General features: G+C 43.0%; 1 protein-coding gene across 1 annotated transcript in view; it reads left to right on the forward strand.

The window, feature by feature from the left end:
* LOC133011189 (zinc finger protein GLIS1) overlaps positions 1–22,066 on the forward strand; it is an 80,324-nt gene that overhangs the window by 30,642 nt on the left and 27,616 nt on the right. The window contains exons 3-4 of the mRNA XM_061078894.1: positions 353–1,892; positions 21,753–21,914. Of these exons, the coding sequence (XP_060934877.1) occupies positions 353–1,892; positions 21,753–21,914 (1,702 nt within the window). The remainder of the gene's footprint in view (positions 1–352; positions 1,893–21,752; positions 21,915–22,066) is intronic.

Consider the following 22,066-nt stretch of genomic DNA (forward strand, 5'->3'; position numbering starts at 1 on the left):
TTCATATCGTCTCACTACGAGAAGATCCTATTTCATTTATTCATAAAAGCACTTTGGGTCACCAGCAGTGGATGTTACCTGATGTCCAACGTCACCTTAATTCATAACAAGGCCAGCACAGTGTTAATGTTCGTTCATTAAGGTCCATTTCAGTGAATGAAATGTTTTAGGCCAGTGGGACAAATTTGTGATGACATGGTTTTTATATAAACTGCGAGAAATATTTTCGGAGGAAGCAGAAGGCAAAACTCAGACAGTGCTGCTGGTGGGAAGGATGACCAATCTGCATCTGTCATCAGCCTACGAGCTAATAGCGCTCATATTCCTCTCTTGTGTGTTTTTCTCATTACAGATCCTCCTCTGCTTTCCAGACGACCCTGTCAGGGGCCTCACCTGGCCTCGGCTGCGGCAGTGCCAGTGCGACTCGCTCCTCTCTCCCTTACATAATCAAACAGGAGAACTCAATGGGCTATAAAATCTCCGGCACAGGGTCGAGAGTCAATAGCACGTCCCAGGCCGTGTTTCAAAACTGTAGAGTAGGACAAGGTTTGGGGGTGCCAAGGGACATGACAGTTGGACCTCCGCATGTTAGCAACAACGGTAGCGGCGTATGTGCAGCAGGCGGTGTTGGTGGTGCTGCGTCAAGAGACGCAGTTCAATCGTTTAATAATGAAGATGGCTCCTCCCCGCTGGCTTTGTCTCCAACTGGCTCCCGTCATTCAGCGCGGCAGCTCAGTGCGAACACTCTGAAGAGACACTGCCTGTCCCTGGCTGCGCAGTCTACCGCTGCTGCTGGCACGGGCAGTGTTGGCGCCACTAGTTCCCCATCAGGTTCTGGCGCTGATTCCGAGGAGATCAATATCACCGCCATCATCTGCTCCTCCTCCCAGATGTCGATGGTGGCTTGCATCAACGGGTTACGTTCTAACCTTTCATCCAGCCACACCAGAAGTGCCGGCTTCTCCTCCTCTTCCTCCTCCTCTTCTACGTCCCCACCCTCTAACTCCTGCTCACAGGAAGCCCTCCAGAGGCCCCCACCTCGAGGCAGCCCCCAGCAACCCAGGGTACACGAGAGCTGTCATCTGTCATCACCTGCCACCTGCCTGCTGTCCCTGTCCGCCTCCTCCTCCACATCCTCCTCTTCGGTGTCATCAGAGGAGCCCGACCAGGGCCAGGGGCTACGCCAGGGGCTGTGTGAGGAGCCGGGCTCCATGCTGCAGGGGCGTGGGGCTGGAGGAGCAGCCGGGGGAGGCGTGGGAGGCTCGGACGGGCTGGGGCTACTGATGAGTGGGGCCCTGATGTCTGGGACATTGCATTCAGGGCCTGAAGCTGGGCTCCTCCTGGACGGAGGCCAACGATCTGGGGCTGCCCTCAAACAGGAGCCCCTCGATGATTTCTCTCCTAGTGAAGACGAACTCTTTCAGCACCACTATCACCATCATTTGAGTGGTCGCAGTGGACACCTCCGTCACCCCCACCACCCCCCTCGACCTGCCATGCCTCCGCCCTACCACCTGCACCAGTACGTGGGGCCCAGCCCTGGGGGCCTGCTGCACAACCTGAGCCAGCAAACCGCACCGGCCTCCTCTCTGGGACACAAGCAGACCTCCGGAGGAGCTCCTGGATCTCACACAGCCGTAGAGCAGGAAGAGGCCATTGGAGGAGTGCTGGGTGATAAGCAGGTCTGTCGCTGGATTGACTGCAGCGCTGCGTACGAGCAGCAGGAGGAGCTGGTGAGGCATATTGAGAAGGTGCACATCGACCAGCGCAAAGGTGAAGACTTCACCTGTTTCTGGGCGGGTTGCATTCGCCGCTACAAGCCCTTTAATGCGCGCTACAAGCTGCTCATTCACATGAGGGTCCACTCCGGAGAGAAACCCAACAAGTGTATGGTGAGTCATCATGAGCCACTGAAATGCTCCACGTACCACTCACCAAAACACCAAGGTCACGTATATTGTATTTACTGTTTTACTTTGAGTTTACTTAGTTTGTCTCGTAATTGCAGCCACCTGTTAAAAACGTTTGAATGAAACATTTGAGTGTACTTCACAGAGGAAAACAGTCTATGTAGATTCATTTTTCCTCAATAAGATACGTGTAAATCGTGTCCAAAAACAAGACTGGACTTGCTTCATTGCTGATTACTTTTCAACAGAAACTTATGATTGTAATTCCTGTATTTTTAGCAGAAAAAAAAAATTCCACTGAAGATGTTGAGCTGTTGTGAGAGTACCACTACCTTGTTAGTATAAATAGATCTCGTGGTTGTATTCTTTACAGGTAAGGGTCCAATTCCACAAGTCAACACACTAATCAACGTCAAGCTGTCATTTCCCCCACGTCCCTTAGCAAATGGAAAAAGCCCTCCAACCTTAAGAATGACTTAGTCCAAATACACAATTAGTCCACAATTTGTGTAGGGCGATCCCATGTTTATTTTCACCAGCACTCTTGTTTTTTGAGCGGGGATTCAGATCATGAAAAGCCAACACATATGGTTAACATAACCAAACAATGCCTACACTTGATCCGCTTAAATTGGAGCTTTAAATGTTGAGCTGTCCCACAAGTATTAAGTGAATTTGCTTCATGTCCAAGGCAAACATGGGGAGAAATGTAGTAGTCTGGAGAAGGGAGCCGCAGAGGGAGCGTAGGTAACGTTCGCTAAAGTCTTGCTCAATTCACGGCTTCACCCGAAAGCCCCTGTCAGAAGAGCTCCTCCTCAAGCTCGGGAACCACGTCCAAATCCTAATTACTGAAGAACTGAGTCTGCAATATTGTTGCAACACCTGTTTTATCTCAAGGCCCCTTTTTTTCCAAAGGTCAGGTTTATTTTTCTAAATAACTTGTATAACAGTGGCTTTGGAAATGAGCTGTAGTGAGAATCATTTAAAAGGAAGTTGTATTTCATGACACGGTGTTGAATAAGAGATTCTGATACTTTTTAAATCTCATCTGAGCTGAACGCTGAAGCCAGATGCAAAGCAGAGCCCAAAACACACAAACTCAGCTGTAGTTGTTCTCAAAACACACAGCCAGTGTGAACTGAGAGGTTTGGAGGTGATTTGCTGCCATCTTGGAGTGTGGGCAGAGAAGAAAGGTTTTTAAATCAAATGTAAAAGGCTGAGGCTCTTATTAGGATTTCACTACAGATAGAAATCCTGCTTTTCTCAACAGAAATGTCCCTTTTACCTCTTGTTAACTATGGTGATGTGTTGATCATGAACAACTCAGCTCATTCTCTTCAAATGTATCATGGGGCAATGAGATTCATTACAAATTGTCATTCTCTTACTCACCATTTACTCAAAAGCAAATTGGACTCCCTTATGTGTGCGTCACCTCCATCATAGGTCTGTGTTTATATTCAAAACCCTTAAAATCTCCCAACTATTTATCTTCTCTTTTAAATTGTAATCTAATCTTGTTCTGTGGACAGTTTGCTCATTAATTTGTTGTTTCCAAAGTCTGGAGTAAATAGGTTGAAGAAGAATAAGCTTTCGGCACCTAATGTTTAGAATAATGTACAGATTTTTTTCTGCCTCAAAACTTAAGTAACATTGAACAAAGTTTTAATAGTATTAATCTATGTGTCTGTTAATTGCTTCTACTGTTGAAACTGTATTGCTGCTAGTCTCCCTTGTACATCATCTTAACAACAAACAAACCTGGTTAAGTAAAGACTTATATATAATGGATTTAAAAAAAATAGTTGGACATGGTAACTCTACTTTAGGGGTGTTGTATTATATATTCTCTGTTGTTGCTGCTCTTTGGTGCATTGTGCAGGTTTCTTTACTCCATTTAGTTCCTTAGTTACATTTGGTTGACACATGTTTGTATGTGTATGTGAACGTTTGTGTGTGTGTGTGTATGTGCATTTGTGGAGATGTTTGCCATATGTTAACACTGGAACAATTTGGCTCAGTGTGGACAAGCCGCTGGATTCTATCTGCGAACATGACGGGCTGTGAAACTCTGCTACACATCCTAACTAATCACCCTCATATCAAACACACACACACACACACACAAACACACACACACACACACACACACACACACACTCACAGCCATGCAGCAACTTGAAAATGGGGAAATTGTTTCCATTCACGCTCACAATAGGAAGTATTGATTCGGTGTACAGTGCGTTGGGTTGTAACACTTCTTCTTTTTACGACAGAACATAAACCGAAATGTGAAATGTTTTCAAGCTTGAATCAACACGCCTAATCAGCGGGGATTGAATTTATGTTGAACTGGGACTTCAGCAGATAAATGTGCAGTGCCAGAGAAAATAAACATGCTCCTTGTGTGTATTTGTAAGTGTGTTTGTGTTTGTATAGAGTCTATACAGATTTAAGTAAGTGCTCTGTACTTAGAGGAAAGAGTGTGCGTCTTAAAAGTGTGTGCATCCTCGTGTGTTTCAGTCGTGTCTGTCCCAAGGCCTTGTTTCTTTTTCCTTACTTGCGACGCTCGTGCAGTAGACAAAGACACTGAAGAATTTAAGCTATTCACATGGAGGAAGCAGATGAGACATTCTGTTTTAGGACCAAATGCCCTAGAAAAACCAGGGCTAATCCCTTTATTATCTTTCCTGCAGCAGACTCCAGTGGGTGCTCATGAAGCAGGGCTCCCTTCACATCCAAACATAACACATCTCTCTCTCTCTCTGTATATATACATATATATATATATAGGTGTATATATATATATATATAGGTGTATATATATAAAACAGCTGAACAGAATTTGCTTCATGCTATGCTTCGGCTGTAAAACGTCATTATCACAAATCCTGTGTGTCACAGTCTGTACCTGGCTGATATTTTCAGAAATTCTTCATTAGAAAAATGAGTTTCCTCCACATGGAGATGTCTGATGTAAAACTTCTGCTGCTTCGGAAGAAAACATGTTCAGTTCCCTCTGCTTCCCAATTAAAGGCGGCCCTGGGCAGTTGTGCAGGACAGGCAGGCAAAGACGGACACAAGGGCGAAAGGAAACAACATAATCTCTCTGCAATATCCTGTTGTGTTTCATGCCTAATTCACTTGTTTTTTTAGATTATTGCATTTTTTTCCAGTGTCTGCATAAATATTAAAAATATATCCAGCAAGAGAAGCCCTGACATAGTCCTAGACTTTGATATTGTTCTGCTTCGTCAGAGTCGCGGCCCAGCGGATTTGAAGCATCTGACGGCCGCGCTGTGAAAAAAAATCCTCCCAAAGCAGTGAGGCTGCCGAGAGGACAAGAGCGTTTACATGACTAACTTCAGGGGAGGAGGGCAGCGTCCTCCACTTTATTTGGTTTGTTTGGATCAGCAGACTCGGTCACATATCAGGGGAAAAATGTACTCGTAAAATTAAGGCTGTGCTTTAAATTGTATTAGAGGAGGTTATGTTGTTGTGGGATGAAGGATGTAGTCATCAGTTTGAGGCATTAAAAATGATTCAGTGGTCTCCCTGTACTTATATATAACATTTCTTAGTAAGAAGCTTTTTGGAAATTGTAACAACAGCACCGTTTGGGTGTAATATGTTATGTAAAGACCAATGGTAATATTTTATTTAGACAATGTTTCGCTTGGATACAATATGAAGGTTTCATTTAAAATTTTATTTTTGCACCTGGCACCTCGACAAATTCATAGAGGCATGCTCATTAAATGTAATGTACGTAACATAAGGGGATCTTAATGTGACTTATAAGTGCAGAGACAAATGTTTTTATAGTGCAGCATGCCCATAGGAATTTACAGCATTACATTTATTTTATTTGATTAAGGTGACTAATTTCTCTCCCATTGTTATTTTAAAACAAACCCAAAAAAACCACCAAAATCTAGATTAACATATTTTAGTGTTCATCTAATGTTTTGAGCAAAGGTGAGATAGAGAGCCACCTGCCCGTTTCACAATGGTACAACACAGCTGGCATTAGCAGCTCACCAGGGCCCTGTCCCAAAACATGCACATGTGCACCCGGAAAGACAAACATCAAAACACTCACTGACACACTCAGTCAAACCACTTGTTGAAAGAAAGTTGGATGTTGAGACCCTGGCGTAGATCATGGAATTTCCTCTTTTTTTCCTTCACTGGTGTGAAACCAGCAAACATATATATTTAGATTTACTAGACTGATTTTTGGAAGAGAACGAGTGGCAAAATCCCTCGGCAGCAGACGCTGAGACCTCGAGCGGCGGCCGGTGCCAAGATGGAGTGTCTCTTCAGGGGTAAATGGAGTCTTTTGTGTGCAATCAGCTCAAATGCAGGAGATGAAACAGGGAGTGCCATTAGCAAATTAAAACTGAGGCTCAGCAGCACATGACCTGACTTTTCCTCTGAATGCCGCCTGACACTGGAGCGGTCTGGGCACCGGGCGCAGGTGGCGAGTGACGTTGATATTAATGTGTTTGTACCCACGTGAGCTTCTGACACTCGGGCCTGTCTGGACAGTTTAGCTGCCATGATCTCTGAGGTTATAACGTCAGAACCACTGGGATCTAGAAGTACCTGTGGTGAAGCGTGGGTCACTTTCAAATAATCCTACAGAGCAATTGAGACTCAAATAAACACATAAAAAAATGTTATTTCTGCACTTGGCTTTTCAGGAAATAAGAAAACTAAATGTAAAGGAGTTTTTCTCATTCTTTAAAGTATGAGAAAAAGCATAGACTGTATAAAGATGGACGACTGGACAGTTCCACATAAGTGATGCAAAAACATCTTGAGTGCCCCCTGGTGGCTGGATGCAGTGTCGGTCTTAAACCCTGCCTCCTCCATGTTAGTGGGTGGATCTTGGACGAGACCAAAAAATAATTTTAGGTAGATAGTATCACACTGTTTGTTAATTTTCCTTCTAAGTTGGGTTTTAATTAGTTTTTTGATGCTGTGAAACGAGGTGAATGGGTGAGGGCAGGAAGTGGATACCACACGCAAGAGCCATTTATTTATTTATTTGTTTATCCACTTGTTGATATGTTTGTCTTTGTGCTTACTGTTGCTGTACAAAGTGGCACTACCATACAATGGAAACAACATTTTAAACAGGTAGCTATGTTGCATGTTGGGGATACATACGTTTTTTGACCATGTTCATGGACTCAGTTCATGCTCCACACCACGACCACTACTCCACAGACTCTGTCTCCAAACTCTGTCTAAAGCGCAAGATGGCGGCACCCATATCCGGGATATTTTGGCTTCATTTTTTCGGAAAGGAAGTGGCAATACGTCAAACATCTTTATTTACAGTTGATGTTCCCCAAGTTATTTAAACATTCACAAACACCGGATTCTTTTCACTTAGCGGCAACATCCAAACAAATCAGGCATAGAAATCAAATTAACAACACAAAATATTGTGGATCAGTGATGCCAAGGGGTTCCTCAGGCTTTACACACACACACACACACACACACACACACACACACACACACACACACACACACACAACCATGATCTGTATATGGCTCATTTAAAGTAATCAGGTTCAACAGGCATTGATTCAGTGTGTCAGTAGAAACTGCTGAAACAGAGCTCCTCGAGTCTGTGAAGTTGGCACGAATGCAAAGACCTTATCAGGCTCACCTAAGGACCTGGCACTGATCGACTTGTAGCACTTTATCTGCTTCTGCTCCCCATTAAATCATTTTCTGAATTAGCTTTGTCAGTCATTCCCCAGGCAAATGAGTTCATCAGGTAGCTAGATAGTCTAATTTCACTCTACAAACCCCTAATCCCATCCTGTGGTTATCCTCTCTGTCTTCCTGTCAGTTTGGCTGAGCTGCTTGGCAGGGCAGTCGTCATGCTAATAGTAACACAACGCCGGCCATATGTGATATTGGTATGATGAAACTGCTGGCGGAGGGGCTGTGCGACTGATGTTTTGGATTGGAATGAAAGCCCTGGATAGAGGTTTTCCTTGTTGAGCAGCCCAGGCCAGTTCCTTGTCAGGCTGAAAAAGTTTTCCAGTCAATCTCCTGCAGTAATTTAGTCCAGTGTTCCACAACCCCTCTAACATCACCCCCAACTTTTACTCCCTCTTTCTTTCCCACTATCTATCATTCAGATCTGAATTAAGGATTGCTTTGATACACTCAACACTTACTGCATCGACAGATCAATTGTAATTGAAATATATTTTATCTGAATGGCTATGCATTTTTTGAACAGTTAATTGGTTATTTACATTGTCGCTCTATGACATGAACAATATGCCACGTTGATGAGTGGCCTGGCCCTAAAAGCAAATTTAAAAGAAGAAGGACAATAAATAATATATATATATATATATATATATATATATATAAATACTGTTAAACAGTTCCTTTAACTTTTTATCATGTTAGTTTGATTAAAATATTCTACTTTAATTATTTACTTTACTTCAAGATCTAAAACCTCCAAAAGTTTCACATTTTAAAATCAGGATGAAGTTTCAGTTGCTCTCTCGTTCTTTCCATATATCAGCATGTTCTAATTCAATATAAGATGTAGCATTATTTGTTCCCATTGGACAAGTTAAAAAAAATTATGATCCTGCAAAATAAGTTAACTTCCCTGAGTGTTGCGTTGACAAAAAAAACATGCGTCCAAAGCAATGCACAACAGAAATGGAGGAATGTCTCACACCTGAGTCAAGTGTTAAATGTTTGAAGCCGATTTTTCTTTCTCTACGTGAAGTTTCCATTTTCAAGGATACGGTTTGTTGGATCTCCAGTGGTGCACAGCTTGTGTTATTTCCTCTGAGTGCAGAATGGTTAAGTACTGGCCTGGTGTCGCCAGAACAATTCACATTTTTAAGTAAACAGGAACTTGCTTATTATCCTTGTTTCTACCGCAGTACATTTTTGTACTGTTTTGCATGATATTTTCTTGCTCAGGACAGAACACTCAGGTCTCACAACTCTTTGATCTCAATAACTCTAGTAGATTTCTTTGGGATCATTGAGAAAGGACATGCATTATGTGCAGCCATCGAAGGAAACAACAGAAACCTTTTCAGCTTATGCACAATATGAGCAGCTTTTTGTTTGGATTGCTCACCCATGGTTTATAACATCCATGGCAACCTGTAGCTGTCCGTCAAGTTGTATATGGGCAGTCTGGATCTGTTTCTTAATGCTCTGGTTTCACTTCAGAACTACATCTATAAATCAATATTCAACATAACATGTAGGATCCTCATTCAGTGGAGCATTTCTTGAAAATATTATACGCTGCCGCACTGAACTAAACTACAAAAAGGTCAAACAGCTGCAGCTACCCTGCTTTCAACCTCCTAACCAGGTATCAAAGCATGTGGGATTTACTACATGTGATACACTTTAATTGCATTTGTCTGGAATGCAATATTTTGAGTTTCCCCCATTTCCTTAACATTTAATCATGATCTGTATCGGAAACCTGAAGACCCAGGGCAGCGCCCTGGTTATACGTTACATAGAGATTCTGTCATAATTGTGTCCCATCCAAAACCCTAATCAGTTTAACCTAGCTGCTGAGCCAGATCAGTTTACTAATACATGGGAGAGATGAAGGTGGGGTGTGTGTTTGGGACCCCGGTCATGTTCAGGGGTCTGTTACGGGGACGCAGCAGAGAGAGGGTCCCTTCCTGACTCTTGCAATCTTCCCTGGTTGTCAGAGCTGAACAGTAGTGCCTGTTGGCTGTGTGCTGTCGTGGATCCTGTGTATTGTGGAGGCGTACCGATACGGTTCTCCTCTACAGTCAAATGGATAATTATAGCCAAAGTATTTTTGTGGCGTTGTACAAGCCAAAGACAGAACAGTGCCTCTCTGCTCCGAGGCCACCGTCCTCACGTTCACACACTGGCCTCACTTTGTGCCAGGACACAGTTTGTGCCACAGCAGCCAGTCAGCAAACATACCCACTGAACAGGTCGGCAGCCTGTGTGTGCCATGTGTCTGCCTAACAGAGGTCAATCTCTGAGTGCCATCCAGATGTTTGTTTGTTTTAGTTTCAGCTGACTTGTCAGTGTGGGAGTGGGCGCTGCGTAGAACCGGTTCCAGAGCAACATCTATTCCATACCGCCTTCATGTCATCCAACAAATAGGCAACAAGAAGGACATTTATACACAGCGCACTTCTTTCTCAGGGCAACACCTCAGGCCCAGGACGACCAAGTCCCTCCAACCAGCCTGACCCCCACCATACCACACCAGGCTAGACCCATAGCTAATATATATGAGAAAGTGAGTTGCTACCGTGCAGAATAAACATGGAGAGAAGTATGGATAAATTATGTAGCGAAAGATGTGTTTACATTTATGGTGTCAAGTTTAAATTATGCCCTGTGGTGCTCTGTGGTCGGCGTGCCGGGTTTAATTTGGATGTTTGAGAGAAGAAGTGACGGTTGAAAGAACCCGAGCCAGACAGGCAATTCACTTCTGCTTTTCTACTGATGTCATTCCCCCAGAAATAATAATACATTTTTGCAGAATTCATCAAGGTGTTACAAGCAATGGGCTATTCGCTGAATGTGGACCTGAGAGCATTTTTTAAAAGCGTTAGCGAGGACGTTGCTCACACAGTTGCAGAGTTTGTGAAACAGGCTCTCCAGGCTGAGGCGTGTGTGTGTGTGTGTGTGTGTGTGTGTGTGTGTGTGTGTGTGTGTGTGTGTGTGTGTGTGTGTGTGTGTGTGTGTGTGTGTGTGTGTGTTTGTTTGCACTGTCAAGTGTGTTTTCAAACGTCCGAGTAAGAGTGAATAGAGTGAACAAGAGCCCAGTGGAAAGATCCAAGTCAAATTCTGAGGCGTGGACTGTGTTAAATGGCACAACAAAACCGTGACACTTCACCAAAACCACATCGACTGCAATGATTGATAATGAGAGCGACATGGGGAAAAAAGAGAAAGAGAGTCCGTGGGAAGTACTGTATAAAGACATGATACACAACATGATACAATTTCTTATTACTCTTATTTTATGGTTGTGTGACGCAGCGGAACTGGCACGACAGCGACTGATATTTAAGCTGGGATTTACCTCCCCCTGTTTTACACCCCAATGATCTTTAACTATCTCCAGAAACTTTTGAAAAAATAACAAAATAACATCTGGCTCACGTTCAATCTGTTCGGCTTTGGAATTAGTTTAACATTACAGTACAAGTAAGAAGCTTTTCTCTTTTTTTTTTTTACGTCAAAGTGCCTCCTTTTGTTTTTGCTCGGTTCCAGCCTCGACATTAACAGCAGCCATCACTCAAACTATGTTGTGTATCATCTGTCATCTGGTGCATCCTCGTCAGTGGCAAAACAAATAAAGACATCATTATCATCCGTTTGCCAATTTCCCCTGTTTAAGGCCAAGCAATTAAGATTAGGACATGCATGATTTGAAGTGCAGCTAGGAAATAAATACTGCATATGGGGAAAAATGCTGTATAGCAGAGTGCCTGCACTCTAACTAACTGGCAAATTGTGCGGGCTCAGTGAGTGCCGGGCTCGGACTCGTATTACCGCTAACATCAACATATGTCTAATGAAAACCGTTTGAAGGAAATATTCCATAAATATGAAAATGTTTACTAAAGAATACCAGTGAGTGGTGGAACATCAGGATCTCTGCCAGTTCTTGAGTCGCTTAATCCGTCGTAACTGCACTGGACCAGAGTTGGTTCTACTCTCAAATTAACCTTTGTTCCTGTATGACAGTGTTGTTGTGGAATAAATCACTTTCTTTGAAATTTGCTGAATTGATAAGTTGAAACTTGAATGAGTGACGATGTGCTTGCTGTGACGGACTGAGCCGTGATTGGACTTGATGCATTTGAGTGTCGAGCCAGTCTGATATATTGCAGCCAGCCGTATCCACATGACTGGAAACTGGGGCCCGAAACCCACAGAGAGGAGGAAAGAGCACAACCATGCAGAGCTGAAGAGTGAACAAATCAAGGGGCACCATGGCATCTCACTTGCATCACATTTTCTTGGGCAGCAGCTTTTTTTTTTTTTTTTACCCAGAAGGCTTTGTGGTCTGGTCTCCCTCCAGAGGGTTGCATGAAGGTATGGTCTTTCCTTTCGCTCGAGTCCTGGGGCTGGTGTCGATCACGATGCCATGTTGACCCATTGTTTAATTTCGCTGGCATGTTTTCCGTCTGAAGACCATAGTGCTTCTGGCATCTAGGTATTTGGGTTGGCAACTCCCTGGGCTTCTGCAATGTTTATTTGTTGTCACATCAGAGTTATAGAGTTGCCATTGTATGCTACAGTAGGCATGCGCCTTGAGGCAGCTGTGTCAACTCTTGACTTGTGTGGAGAACGAATGGTTTGCCAAAAAAGGGAGACAGGCTTTTTATTTATTGACCTAACAAGTCTGTACAATTCAGGAACACTGTGACTTCAACCATGGTGTTCATTATATCAAGTTGTCACACAGGATATTAAGCCAGTAGGCAGCATTTAAAAATAGAAATGTTTCTCATCAGCTGAAATCACAAAGTGGGGCTGTAGCCGAGAAGAGCGCCCCTGGTCTTATTTATATGAAAAATATAATTAAAATTAAATTATGGTGGTAGCAAAACACGTTCTTTGGCCATGCCCAAAATACAATGTGTAAAAGTGTTTTAGCTTCCAGCAAAGTACTTTGGTTTTCTGGACTGGTGCTTTGGTTTGGTGGTGGTGTGGTATTTTTTTCCAAGTAAACGAACAGTTAATGTCAGGAGTTGTTGTCAGTGGCATCTCTCCAGACCTGCGGTAACAACCAAATATGCCACTTTCTCCATAACCAGCAGCCTCAGTAGACCAAAATGAAATACAGTCACAAGACATGTCGCACTTTAAAAAAGTAGTGCTGCATGTTTTCTTATCGTTTTGACAATTTCCAACCCAGGATATTATCTGTAGAGAAGAATGCTAGAGTAAAAAAGAGAAAGCTTAACCCTTTCTTTCTTGTGATTTAGACCTTGTCTACACTACTGTGCATTTGTTTTTGTACAGATACTTTCCCCTAAAAAGAAATCTCCATCCACACGAACTTTGTTAAAGTAAATATCTCGGCCAGACAAGAACACAACTATAAGCGCTCAAACAAGCATGCCAGACCAGTAGATGGCAATAAGATCTACGTCAACCATCCATCAAATAACAGAAAGGAATGATTGTGAGCATGCTCAGTGAGCTCATCAGTACGATCAAAACCAATACAATAGTAGCTCATTATTTTTTCACTTATTTCTTTGCCTATATCAAAGAGACGTTTGTTTCTTCAACTTATACGAGGCCTTTACGGCACATGGCCCAAAGAGCTAGTATGAAATAGAGAACGCAACAGTATGCACTACGCAATTTAAGCTTTGCAAATGCTCCGTTTTACATGTAAAGACGGATACACAGACACTTTTGTTTTTAAAAATTGTTTTCATGTGGACGAGAGGCTCAAACACAGAAGAAAGAAAATTTTGCATTAGACTTGTGGACTCATGCAGGAGAGGTGAAAGAAACAGCTGTGGAGGAAATAAATCAAATCTAAGCCTGAGAGCTCAATCCAACAAAACACCAATAAAGTGGATCAGTTAAATATAAAGCTATTGTCATTAATGGCTGTTGCTTGATTTCCATCCATCATCCGTCAGGTCCACTGATATCAAACCGAGTCGTGCAGCATGTTGAGTTATACACAGTAACACTCCATTGTTGTTCTGGAGTGAGAGGAGCTCGCTGTCAGGAGGCAGTAGAAGAGAGAGGAGCGAGAGACGAGCAGAGAAAGCGAGAGCGAGAAGGGAGTCGGGTGTGAGAGAGAGGCGCCGGACAGATTGAAGTCGGCTTGTCAGAGGACGCCGTAGCTCAGGACCCGTCCGGCGGGGATCCAGCATTGACCGCCAGTAACATCAGTCCAGGCGCCGGCTCAGAACACAGATCATGTTTAGGATTTTCATTGTGTAACCCTCAGACTGTCTTTTTCATGGGCGGGTTTGGATTTCGTGAATGGGTTTTATAATTAATGCCTTGATGGTTACTAATGGCCGTGGCACTGGAAGGTTTGTGTTGCACTCTAATTAGCCGTTATAAATGGTTGAGGCTGCTCGTGAGAATAAATTGTCATGAGACAGTGGGACGGCTCTTATACAAACTGAAGGAGACGTCACAGCATCACGTCAACGAAGATGTAACCCAGGAAATATTCTGAGGTTATTTATTCCTTATTCTTACGTAACTGTACCATAAATCTTTCTCATCTTTCAGTCCACAAAGGGAACGTGGATACGATGAGAAACACAATCCAGTGGTTTTTTACAGGCAGGGACCTCTGCTGGTACAGTGGAGTGTGAAGTATGTCTGTATGGAAATGATCTGACACCCTGAGCTCCTGCCCAGAAGGAACATTTTATTCAGAAGAATTAGGTTGGATGTCGGTTTGGTTCTGTGCTAACGCTACATGATAACACGCAACATATCCCCCCCCCTCGACAGTCTGCTTCATCTCTTTGAGAATGTGACCCTGTTTTCCTTTTTTCCTCCCTCAACCTGGTGAACCGGTAAACCCCAGGCTGCCCGGCTCGAGAGGAAATCACATCTTAGCTCTCCTAATCTGATGCAGGGCCGCGGAGCTGGTAGACATTTGAACGATGGCCTCTCTGAATCCACAACAGGTTAAGTGCTTCCATGAAGCCTCGGCGTGTTGTTGAGAAGCCACGCAGGGCTCGCACCGTCGCCGGGCCTCCGCGGTGGGAGCAGGGGTTCAGATCCATCAGGAGCACTTCCTCCTCAATCTCCAGCAAAACCAGTGTGCAAGAGGCAGCCCGAGCAGCTGGGCCGGCTCATTATGTGAGCAGCCTCATTTAGTCATCATAGGAACGCTTCCTGTTGTGCCATCCACATACTTTTTAATCTGGCCCCAAACTATTCAGGCATGAGTGCAAAATGGCTGTTAAGAACAATTTCTTCAGTCATTTACATGACTACTTCCTCCCACCAATTTATCGGCTCGGCTCTCACTAAGCTCGCTTGTTCATACGCATCTGGACAACACTCGTGTTTAGTCATTTGCGCCGTCGACTCATATCTCAGCATTCATAAATCAAGACTTCCCACAGCTTAGTGCAAGAGGTGGGAGGGGAGAGATGCGTCAAAGAAAATCCAAAGTCAGCGTGTATGAATTCATTTATCTTGTGAAAAAAACTAAAACAAGCCCATTGCTATCTTTAATTCAAATCAAAGCCCTATTCACAACAGATGAAGCTGGCTGCTAAAAGGCTCCCGCTCCACAGTGGAAATGATATGTGTAAACTATGTAATGCAAATGTTTTAGCCGGGCTGTGTTTAATTTTGTATCCTGACGAAGCACATGAGAAACCTGCCTCTCCTTAGCTGTCTCGTTGAATCATATGGATATAATTTCATCCATTTACGTTTTTCTGCTCTTTGCTGTGGTTGCCACAGGGCATTTGGAAGCAGGCAGATTAAATGCACATGTTCCTCCCGTCCGCAGCCGGAGAGCACTCCGCTCCACGCCCCCCCCCCCCGAACAGATCCCAAAGTGTTGGTGGTTTTCCTCGTCGGTCAGCGCAGAGAAAGACACCTTGTGACAAACCGACTCGTTCCAGCAACCGCCTTTTTTTCAGACCCATAAAGTTATAGAGGCTGCTTTTGAGCATTGGCACTTTATAACATGTTTTATTTGGCCGCGTCCTCTTCTGCCACCAAAGCTCTTTGCCCTTCGTCGTGTCTGTCAGGCCTGGCAGTGAAGGAGCCTGGATGTGTTGGGTAGAACTGATCACAGCAACAAAAAACTAAAAAAATGTGGAGACTCTGAGAACTTTTCTTATTGATGGGGGGACCAGTGAACATGAGTAATAGTGAATTTCATGCTAGTTAGCGGTCCAACAGTTGAATCACATCTCCTCATCGTTAGTCAGAGTTCTGATCTAGAATTACTGCCCACGGCTGGAGAGATATATTAGTGCTGAAGGAGATGTCAAAGGATTCCCTCACGTCTGTCGTAACACGAGAAACACTTAGAGAAAATACTGGATTTTATTCTCAGGGAAAAAAATTAAATTAGTCCTGACGGTGACGACCTCGTCTAAAAGGACCACAGTCAGATATTCCCTTACTTCTGATTCTCTCCATCTCTCCTTACACCATTCATTAAAGCCTTTAATCAGATTCCTGTCCAACATGTCAGCAGCCATATATCCACCGTCCGACACCCCTCCATAACGGCCGGTTTGTTTGCATCATCTGCAGCTCCTGCCGGCTGCTAATGAGCCGCCGCATGCGAGGAGCGAGCCGCACACTGCCGCCTTTTAGCCACGACACTGTTTGGCCTTCTCCCTGCCAGTCAGGAGTCATTTCCCATGAAGGCCTCAGGCTCGGCCCGCACCTCCACCGGCTCGCATGCTGGGCCCATAATATGTCTGTTGTGATCAGCTGCCTGTCCACCCTTTCAACCCACTCTCGCCCCCTTCAGCCATGTCAAGACCCCGCTGTCATCCCCAATGTTTACCGAGCTACTAAAACACCCCCCTTCCCTTAACTCAAAGAGTAAACTGGTGTCAGACGGGTCTCAAATCCCTCCACGCTGCCTGTGCGCCGCTCCCCTCGCGTGGTGATCTGCTGGTTTACCTTAGATGGAGGTTTGCAGAGAGGAAAACTAAACATGTTTAAAGCAATTAATGTGATTAGTGTCGTCTAAACTGTTTTCACAGATAATATCAAAGGTAAAATCGATTCCTGTGTCAGACTCCTCGGCCTCCACAGCTCTCTGTTTATACCACTTTATCCTGTGTGCTCATTACTCTCTAAACAGTTTATGTTTTAGGAACCTCCTTATAGACCATACAGTGGACACACTGACATATGCCCTTTAACTTCTATTTATTATTTTTGGACTGTATTTATCAACTCTATATTTGTAACTTAGTTTAGTGTAGGATTCCACGATTAGGTATTATGTTGGGTATGAGTATTAGGGCCACATGGAAAAGATATAACAAGAAAGAATTGAGTTGTTATCGTACTAAAATAAAGATGTAATTTAATGGGTAAAAAGTCGTAATATTACGAGAATATAGAAAAAAATATTTTAGGAAATAAACAGCAAGAAGTTTCTTTAAGAAACTGTGACGTCTTTGAAAAACACAAAGATATAACCAGTGACGGAGTCGTCCACTACCAAATATTTCCTACTCCACTAAAGAGGTGGCTTCATCTTAGTCTGTGTGGTTCTTTCTTCAAAATAGAAACAGTTTCTTTCAAAATATTTTAAGTTCTTAAACTGACAGCTGGAGCTGATATGTCAAAAGATGGAACATTTCATAACTTGTGAAACTCATACTAAATTATAATCGAACAAGATGCTCCATATTCCTCATTCTAACAAAGGCAACAGGCTGATTTTATATATTCCATTTCAAAAATGACATTTGCTCAAAATTAGGACTTTATTCTAGTAATAATACAAATTTATTCTCTCCGATTTATCACTTTTATCTCATAATATTACCACGTCATTCTTGTAAAATTACGACTTTATACTCCAAATCTCTCTTTTTTTCCACTTTGCATAGCCTTAACACATAAATCAGACGCAGGACTTGGAATATATACTTGTCATGTGTCACTCCTTCACCAGAATAACACCACATACTGCCAAAATCAATACTGTCAAAACATTTTCAATACCTGCAGTTATTTGGTGCACTGCCGTATCGTCCAAATATCCTAAATGAAGTTGACAAAGCCTGAACTCACTGAAAAACGTCATTTTAACCAGAGGATTGCCCCCGAGAAAACATCTTACTGTAGCATAACATTTTCATACAGGATTTCTGGGTAATGTCCATGCCCAGAGGTGGCAGTGCCTGTTGGTTTCCTTAGCAAGTAGGAAAACCTCACACTCCTTGAGTAATAACACGCTCTCCACGATTAACACAGTTTCCTCCACGGAGCCTCAAATTCATATTGCAGCAAAGAAAGCAATGAAAGAGTGATTATTCCCTTATACGTAAATACACACTTTTGGCAGGTCAATAATAGCCATGTTTGTTTTCCAAACTCAAATGCCCGGCGCCGTATTTCAGCAGTCAGCATGCAGTGTGTCTGTCATGACCCGTACGGCAGCGTGGACCTTCCCCTGCACTGAGAGTTTTACTAAGCTCTCCCGACCGGCCTGACTCTCTTGTTTCAAACCGAAGCATTTGATTGGCACGACTCAAAATTACTATGTTTCCGCTGTAGAACTCTGTGCAACATGAACACGTATGGACATTTTCCATAGTTGTATGCTGCAGCCTGGGCACTATGTGTGTCCTTCTGGGGCTACGGAATCCTGGGTGATGTTTTTTTCCCCTCATACTTCATTCCAGTTCTCTGAACTGCATGTTTGGCTTTGATAATTTAATGCATTTCTAAGGAGAACTTTGGATAGAGTTTATTGCCTTAGATTTAACGACACTCCACGTTACCTTGGTCCAAATCAACTGAATAGTTTGCCACTAATTATTCTGAACTCTTGAACACGGGACTGGCTGTCGAATGTCAGTAATTGAAACTTGCCTTTAATGGTCCAGTGTGTAAGATTTAGGTGATGGGATCTATTGGCAGATATTAAATATGAAGTATCTGTGTGATATTTTCACTAGGAGGATGAAGGATTTTATTTCTGTCTTCAGCATTGCATTTTTCAATATTTTAATTAATATATATATATATATGTATATTAATTTGTGGATTTTGATGTTAACAATAAGCCACATTTAGGGAACTGATATCTGAGTGTGTGCAATTTTACTGGCAGGATTGCATTTAAGGGAACTGTAGTGCCAATCAATTATTCTTAAATCTGATATTTGATTATTGTTTTGATCATTTTAGTCTGTAATGTAATTCTGGTAAAAGGTGTTATATGAGTGCCTGTATGACAAATTTCTCAATGTGAAATAGCGTTTCAGTACCAAAGCTCAGGTCAACTTTGTAAACTCATAAATAATCTGACAATTAGAAAATAGACATTTGATCATGTTGATAGAAGCATTTGCTTTCAAACTCATTTGCCCAAAACTCGTAGCAACCTCATGTTTGTTGTTTATCCATAAGTGAGCAGATTAAGACTCTCACTGAGCCACACACACATGCACACACACCCACAGATCAGCCTGGTCACCTAACACAGTTCTACCATGACAGGCTTAGGTTTCGCCTATATTAAATGGAGCCTCAGTGAATAGAAGGCCCTGCATGTACTGCGTGAGTGAATGAAGGAGGCCGGGGATGAGCATTGAGCCCAGATGAAGCTGAAGCCCCATTACAGGAAGGGTGTCACTCTCTCCTTAGCCGTAACCCGACCTGTTGTCAGCCGGCTTCACTAAAGGTCAGGGTACAATGGACGGTAGAGACCGACGAGCCTCTGCAGCACAGTTTATACTCATATAGAGATGTTGCTACACTTATCAAACCAAACGTCTTTCTGCCTCCTCAGTGATCTAACCTCAACATCATCTCTGACGTAGTACGAATAAAGAATTTTTGTCCCATCTCCCTTATAACACAATACGACTTGCATCTTGACGCATATTTAAATAAGAGAAATCTTTGCTCCACTGCAGGAAGTTTCTCATGGGACCACAAACACTTTGAAGAACTCAGGAAGTTTTGACCAAAGAAACCAGAAACAAACTTTTGTTTCTACACGTGGGTAATACTTTCTGATGGTTCACGTACAAACTGTTTAACCACAGACGCTGCAGCAGCTACAGCTTGTGTTCAGCCTAATCCACAAAGTAAGGAAGTAATATATGCTGCCAGTGTCAATACTGGAACCAGGGATGGACGTTTCTTGATGTTTATTAATGTTATGTTTTGTGTTGACCTCCCGACTGGTTTGAAAAGAGGAGTTGAAATTGAAATTATTAAATAAATGTCAAACGATAAGCAGACTGTGGCTGTAGGAACAGACGTTAGTCCTTTGCACCTCTGCATGTCTGCTTTTCCTTCATTACATCTAACTCAAACATCAGTCACAGAACAGTAAACACAGAAGAACAACAGGATCACATTGTGCTGTCACCTCCTGGTGTGAAACTGTGTGTCGAATGTTGCCATCTGTCAACAGTCTTGTTTGTCTAATCTTCACTCTTTTTCTGATCCAGTGGAAACTCAAACAGGAAGGTAGAAGAGAGACTTTTATTTCCTACTTTAGTTTCTGTGTTTTAGTTCCTTTGTTCCTGGAAACATCAGATAATACTAGTTGCTTTGATTTGCTTCACTAGTTTATACACTTGTTTTTCCTTGGGAAGTGACCCATGTTTTCATCTTCACCTTTATTTCTCTGTATTCTTTTGTCTCCACCTTCATGCATCCATCGGATCTAAGATGTTTCTAAATCTAGATCTAGATCTTCTAAACAATTTACACAGAGGGGACAATTATATGTCTAACATATATGCAAAATTCCTGATTCAGTAAGATGTACATTAAACTCATTCTACACATCATTGATAATATTTTTTAAAGATATAATCCCTGTTAGAGCATATTTTGTACTTCAAAAAAGTTAACTATTTTTTTAATGTTTTTTTTTAACGCTACTGACAGGACAGGGTCACTATCCGATTTGCCCCATAAGATTTAAGCTGAGACCAGCACCCCCCCTGGCCCTCCTGGATTGTTTTATGTTTATATTTCAATCTCTACATTTTTGTTCATATTGTGTGTTCTCTATATTAGTTTTGTTTCTTTATTTGTAATTATTTATAATAAGTTTATGGTTAAATTATAGAATATCAAGCCCCAGTTATATTTCTTTGTCATAATAACATCTTAGGAATAGTTTCCTTTTTTCTTTATATCGGCCGATGTTTCGGTAAATGTTAGACTTAGTAATATCAGCATCAGTATCAGCCCCCAAAACTCTATATCAGTTGAGCAGACAGACGTGTGGTCATGCAGAACAGTCCTGACCCAAGCCCTTCTCTTGCTCCTGTGACAGTTAAGTCTCAGCGTAGTGGTTTGAGGTTTTAGTGCTACTTAGATATAAGATATTAATAACATTGAGCTATATGCTTCCCATACTCCTGACGACCCATACACTGTGTGACTCTTTACACAGCAGCCCCTGCAGGGGGTCTTGACATCAACCAATCGGCTGCGTTTTCTGCTCAAGAGCAGAAGTGGACACCCGAGAAGCCTCATAAATCATTCACGTGTTAACAAATCTGTGGTGTTCATTGGCTGAGTGGTCGGGATCAAATGGGCCGAGGCGGGTCGGACACGAGCTTGTTTACCGTCACTGTCACTTGTCAATGTCTAATGTACGCTACGCAGCAGAACACTTATCTCATGCTATGCATTACAGTCCATTAACCGGCAGGTGTACAGTCACGCAGGCCACTGTCTTTCAAGTGAGGATGTGGTTTTAAACAAAGGTGCTCGGACTGGCTGCGTAATTCAAGAGCTATGGAAAAAATGCTCTAGATTGAACCACCCATGTTCTTAAGCATCCCTATTCCTCAATACGTGGTGTAGAGTGGACTCTTTGTTCGTGGGTGAGTGATCGAGGGGAAGAGTGGGACAACTTCTTTCTGAGTCACACACGTGCACATATACAGAGCCCACATTGTACCAGACTTTGCCAGCGTCATACTGATTGATCCTTTGTGTGTGTATGTGTGTGTGTGCGTGTGTGTGTGTGTGTGTGTGTGTATGTGTGTGTGTGTGTGTGTGTGTGTGTGTGTGTGTGTGTGTGTGTGTGTGTGTGTGTGTGTGTGTGTGTGCTCTCCCTTCCAGTTCGAGGGCTGTAACAAAGCGTTCTCACGTCTGGAGAACCTGAAGATCCACCTGCGGAGCCACACAGGAGAGAAGCCGTACCTGTGCCAGCACCCCGGCTGCCAGAAAGCTTTCAGCAACTCCAGCGACCGCGCCAAGCATCAGCGCACTCACCTGGACACGGTCAGAAACCAAGTCTCTGCTCTGTCTCACTTTCTAATTTCTCCTAATGTTTCACCATAGATTAATGTTTAAACAGGCCCAGGCCAACACTTGGAATAGTCTGGGTGGTCAGAGTGTTGCAAAAAGAAAGAATGGCTGCATGAAATTATAGA

Source organism: Limanda limanda, chromosome 9 (genome assembly GCF_963576545.1).
Source record: "Limanda limanda chromosome 9, fLimLim1.1, whole genome shotgun sequence".
NCBI classification, from domain to species: Eukaryota; Metazoa; Chordata; class Actinopteri; order Pleuronectiformes; family Pleuronectidae; genus Limanda; species Limanda limanda.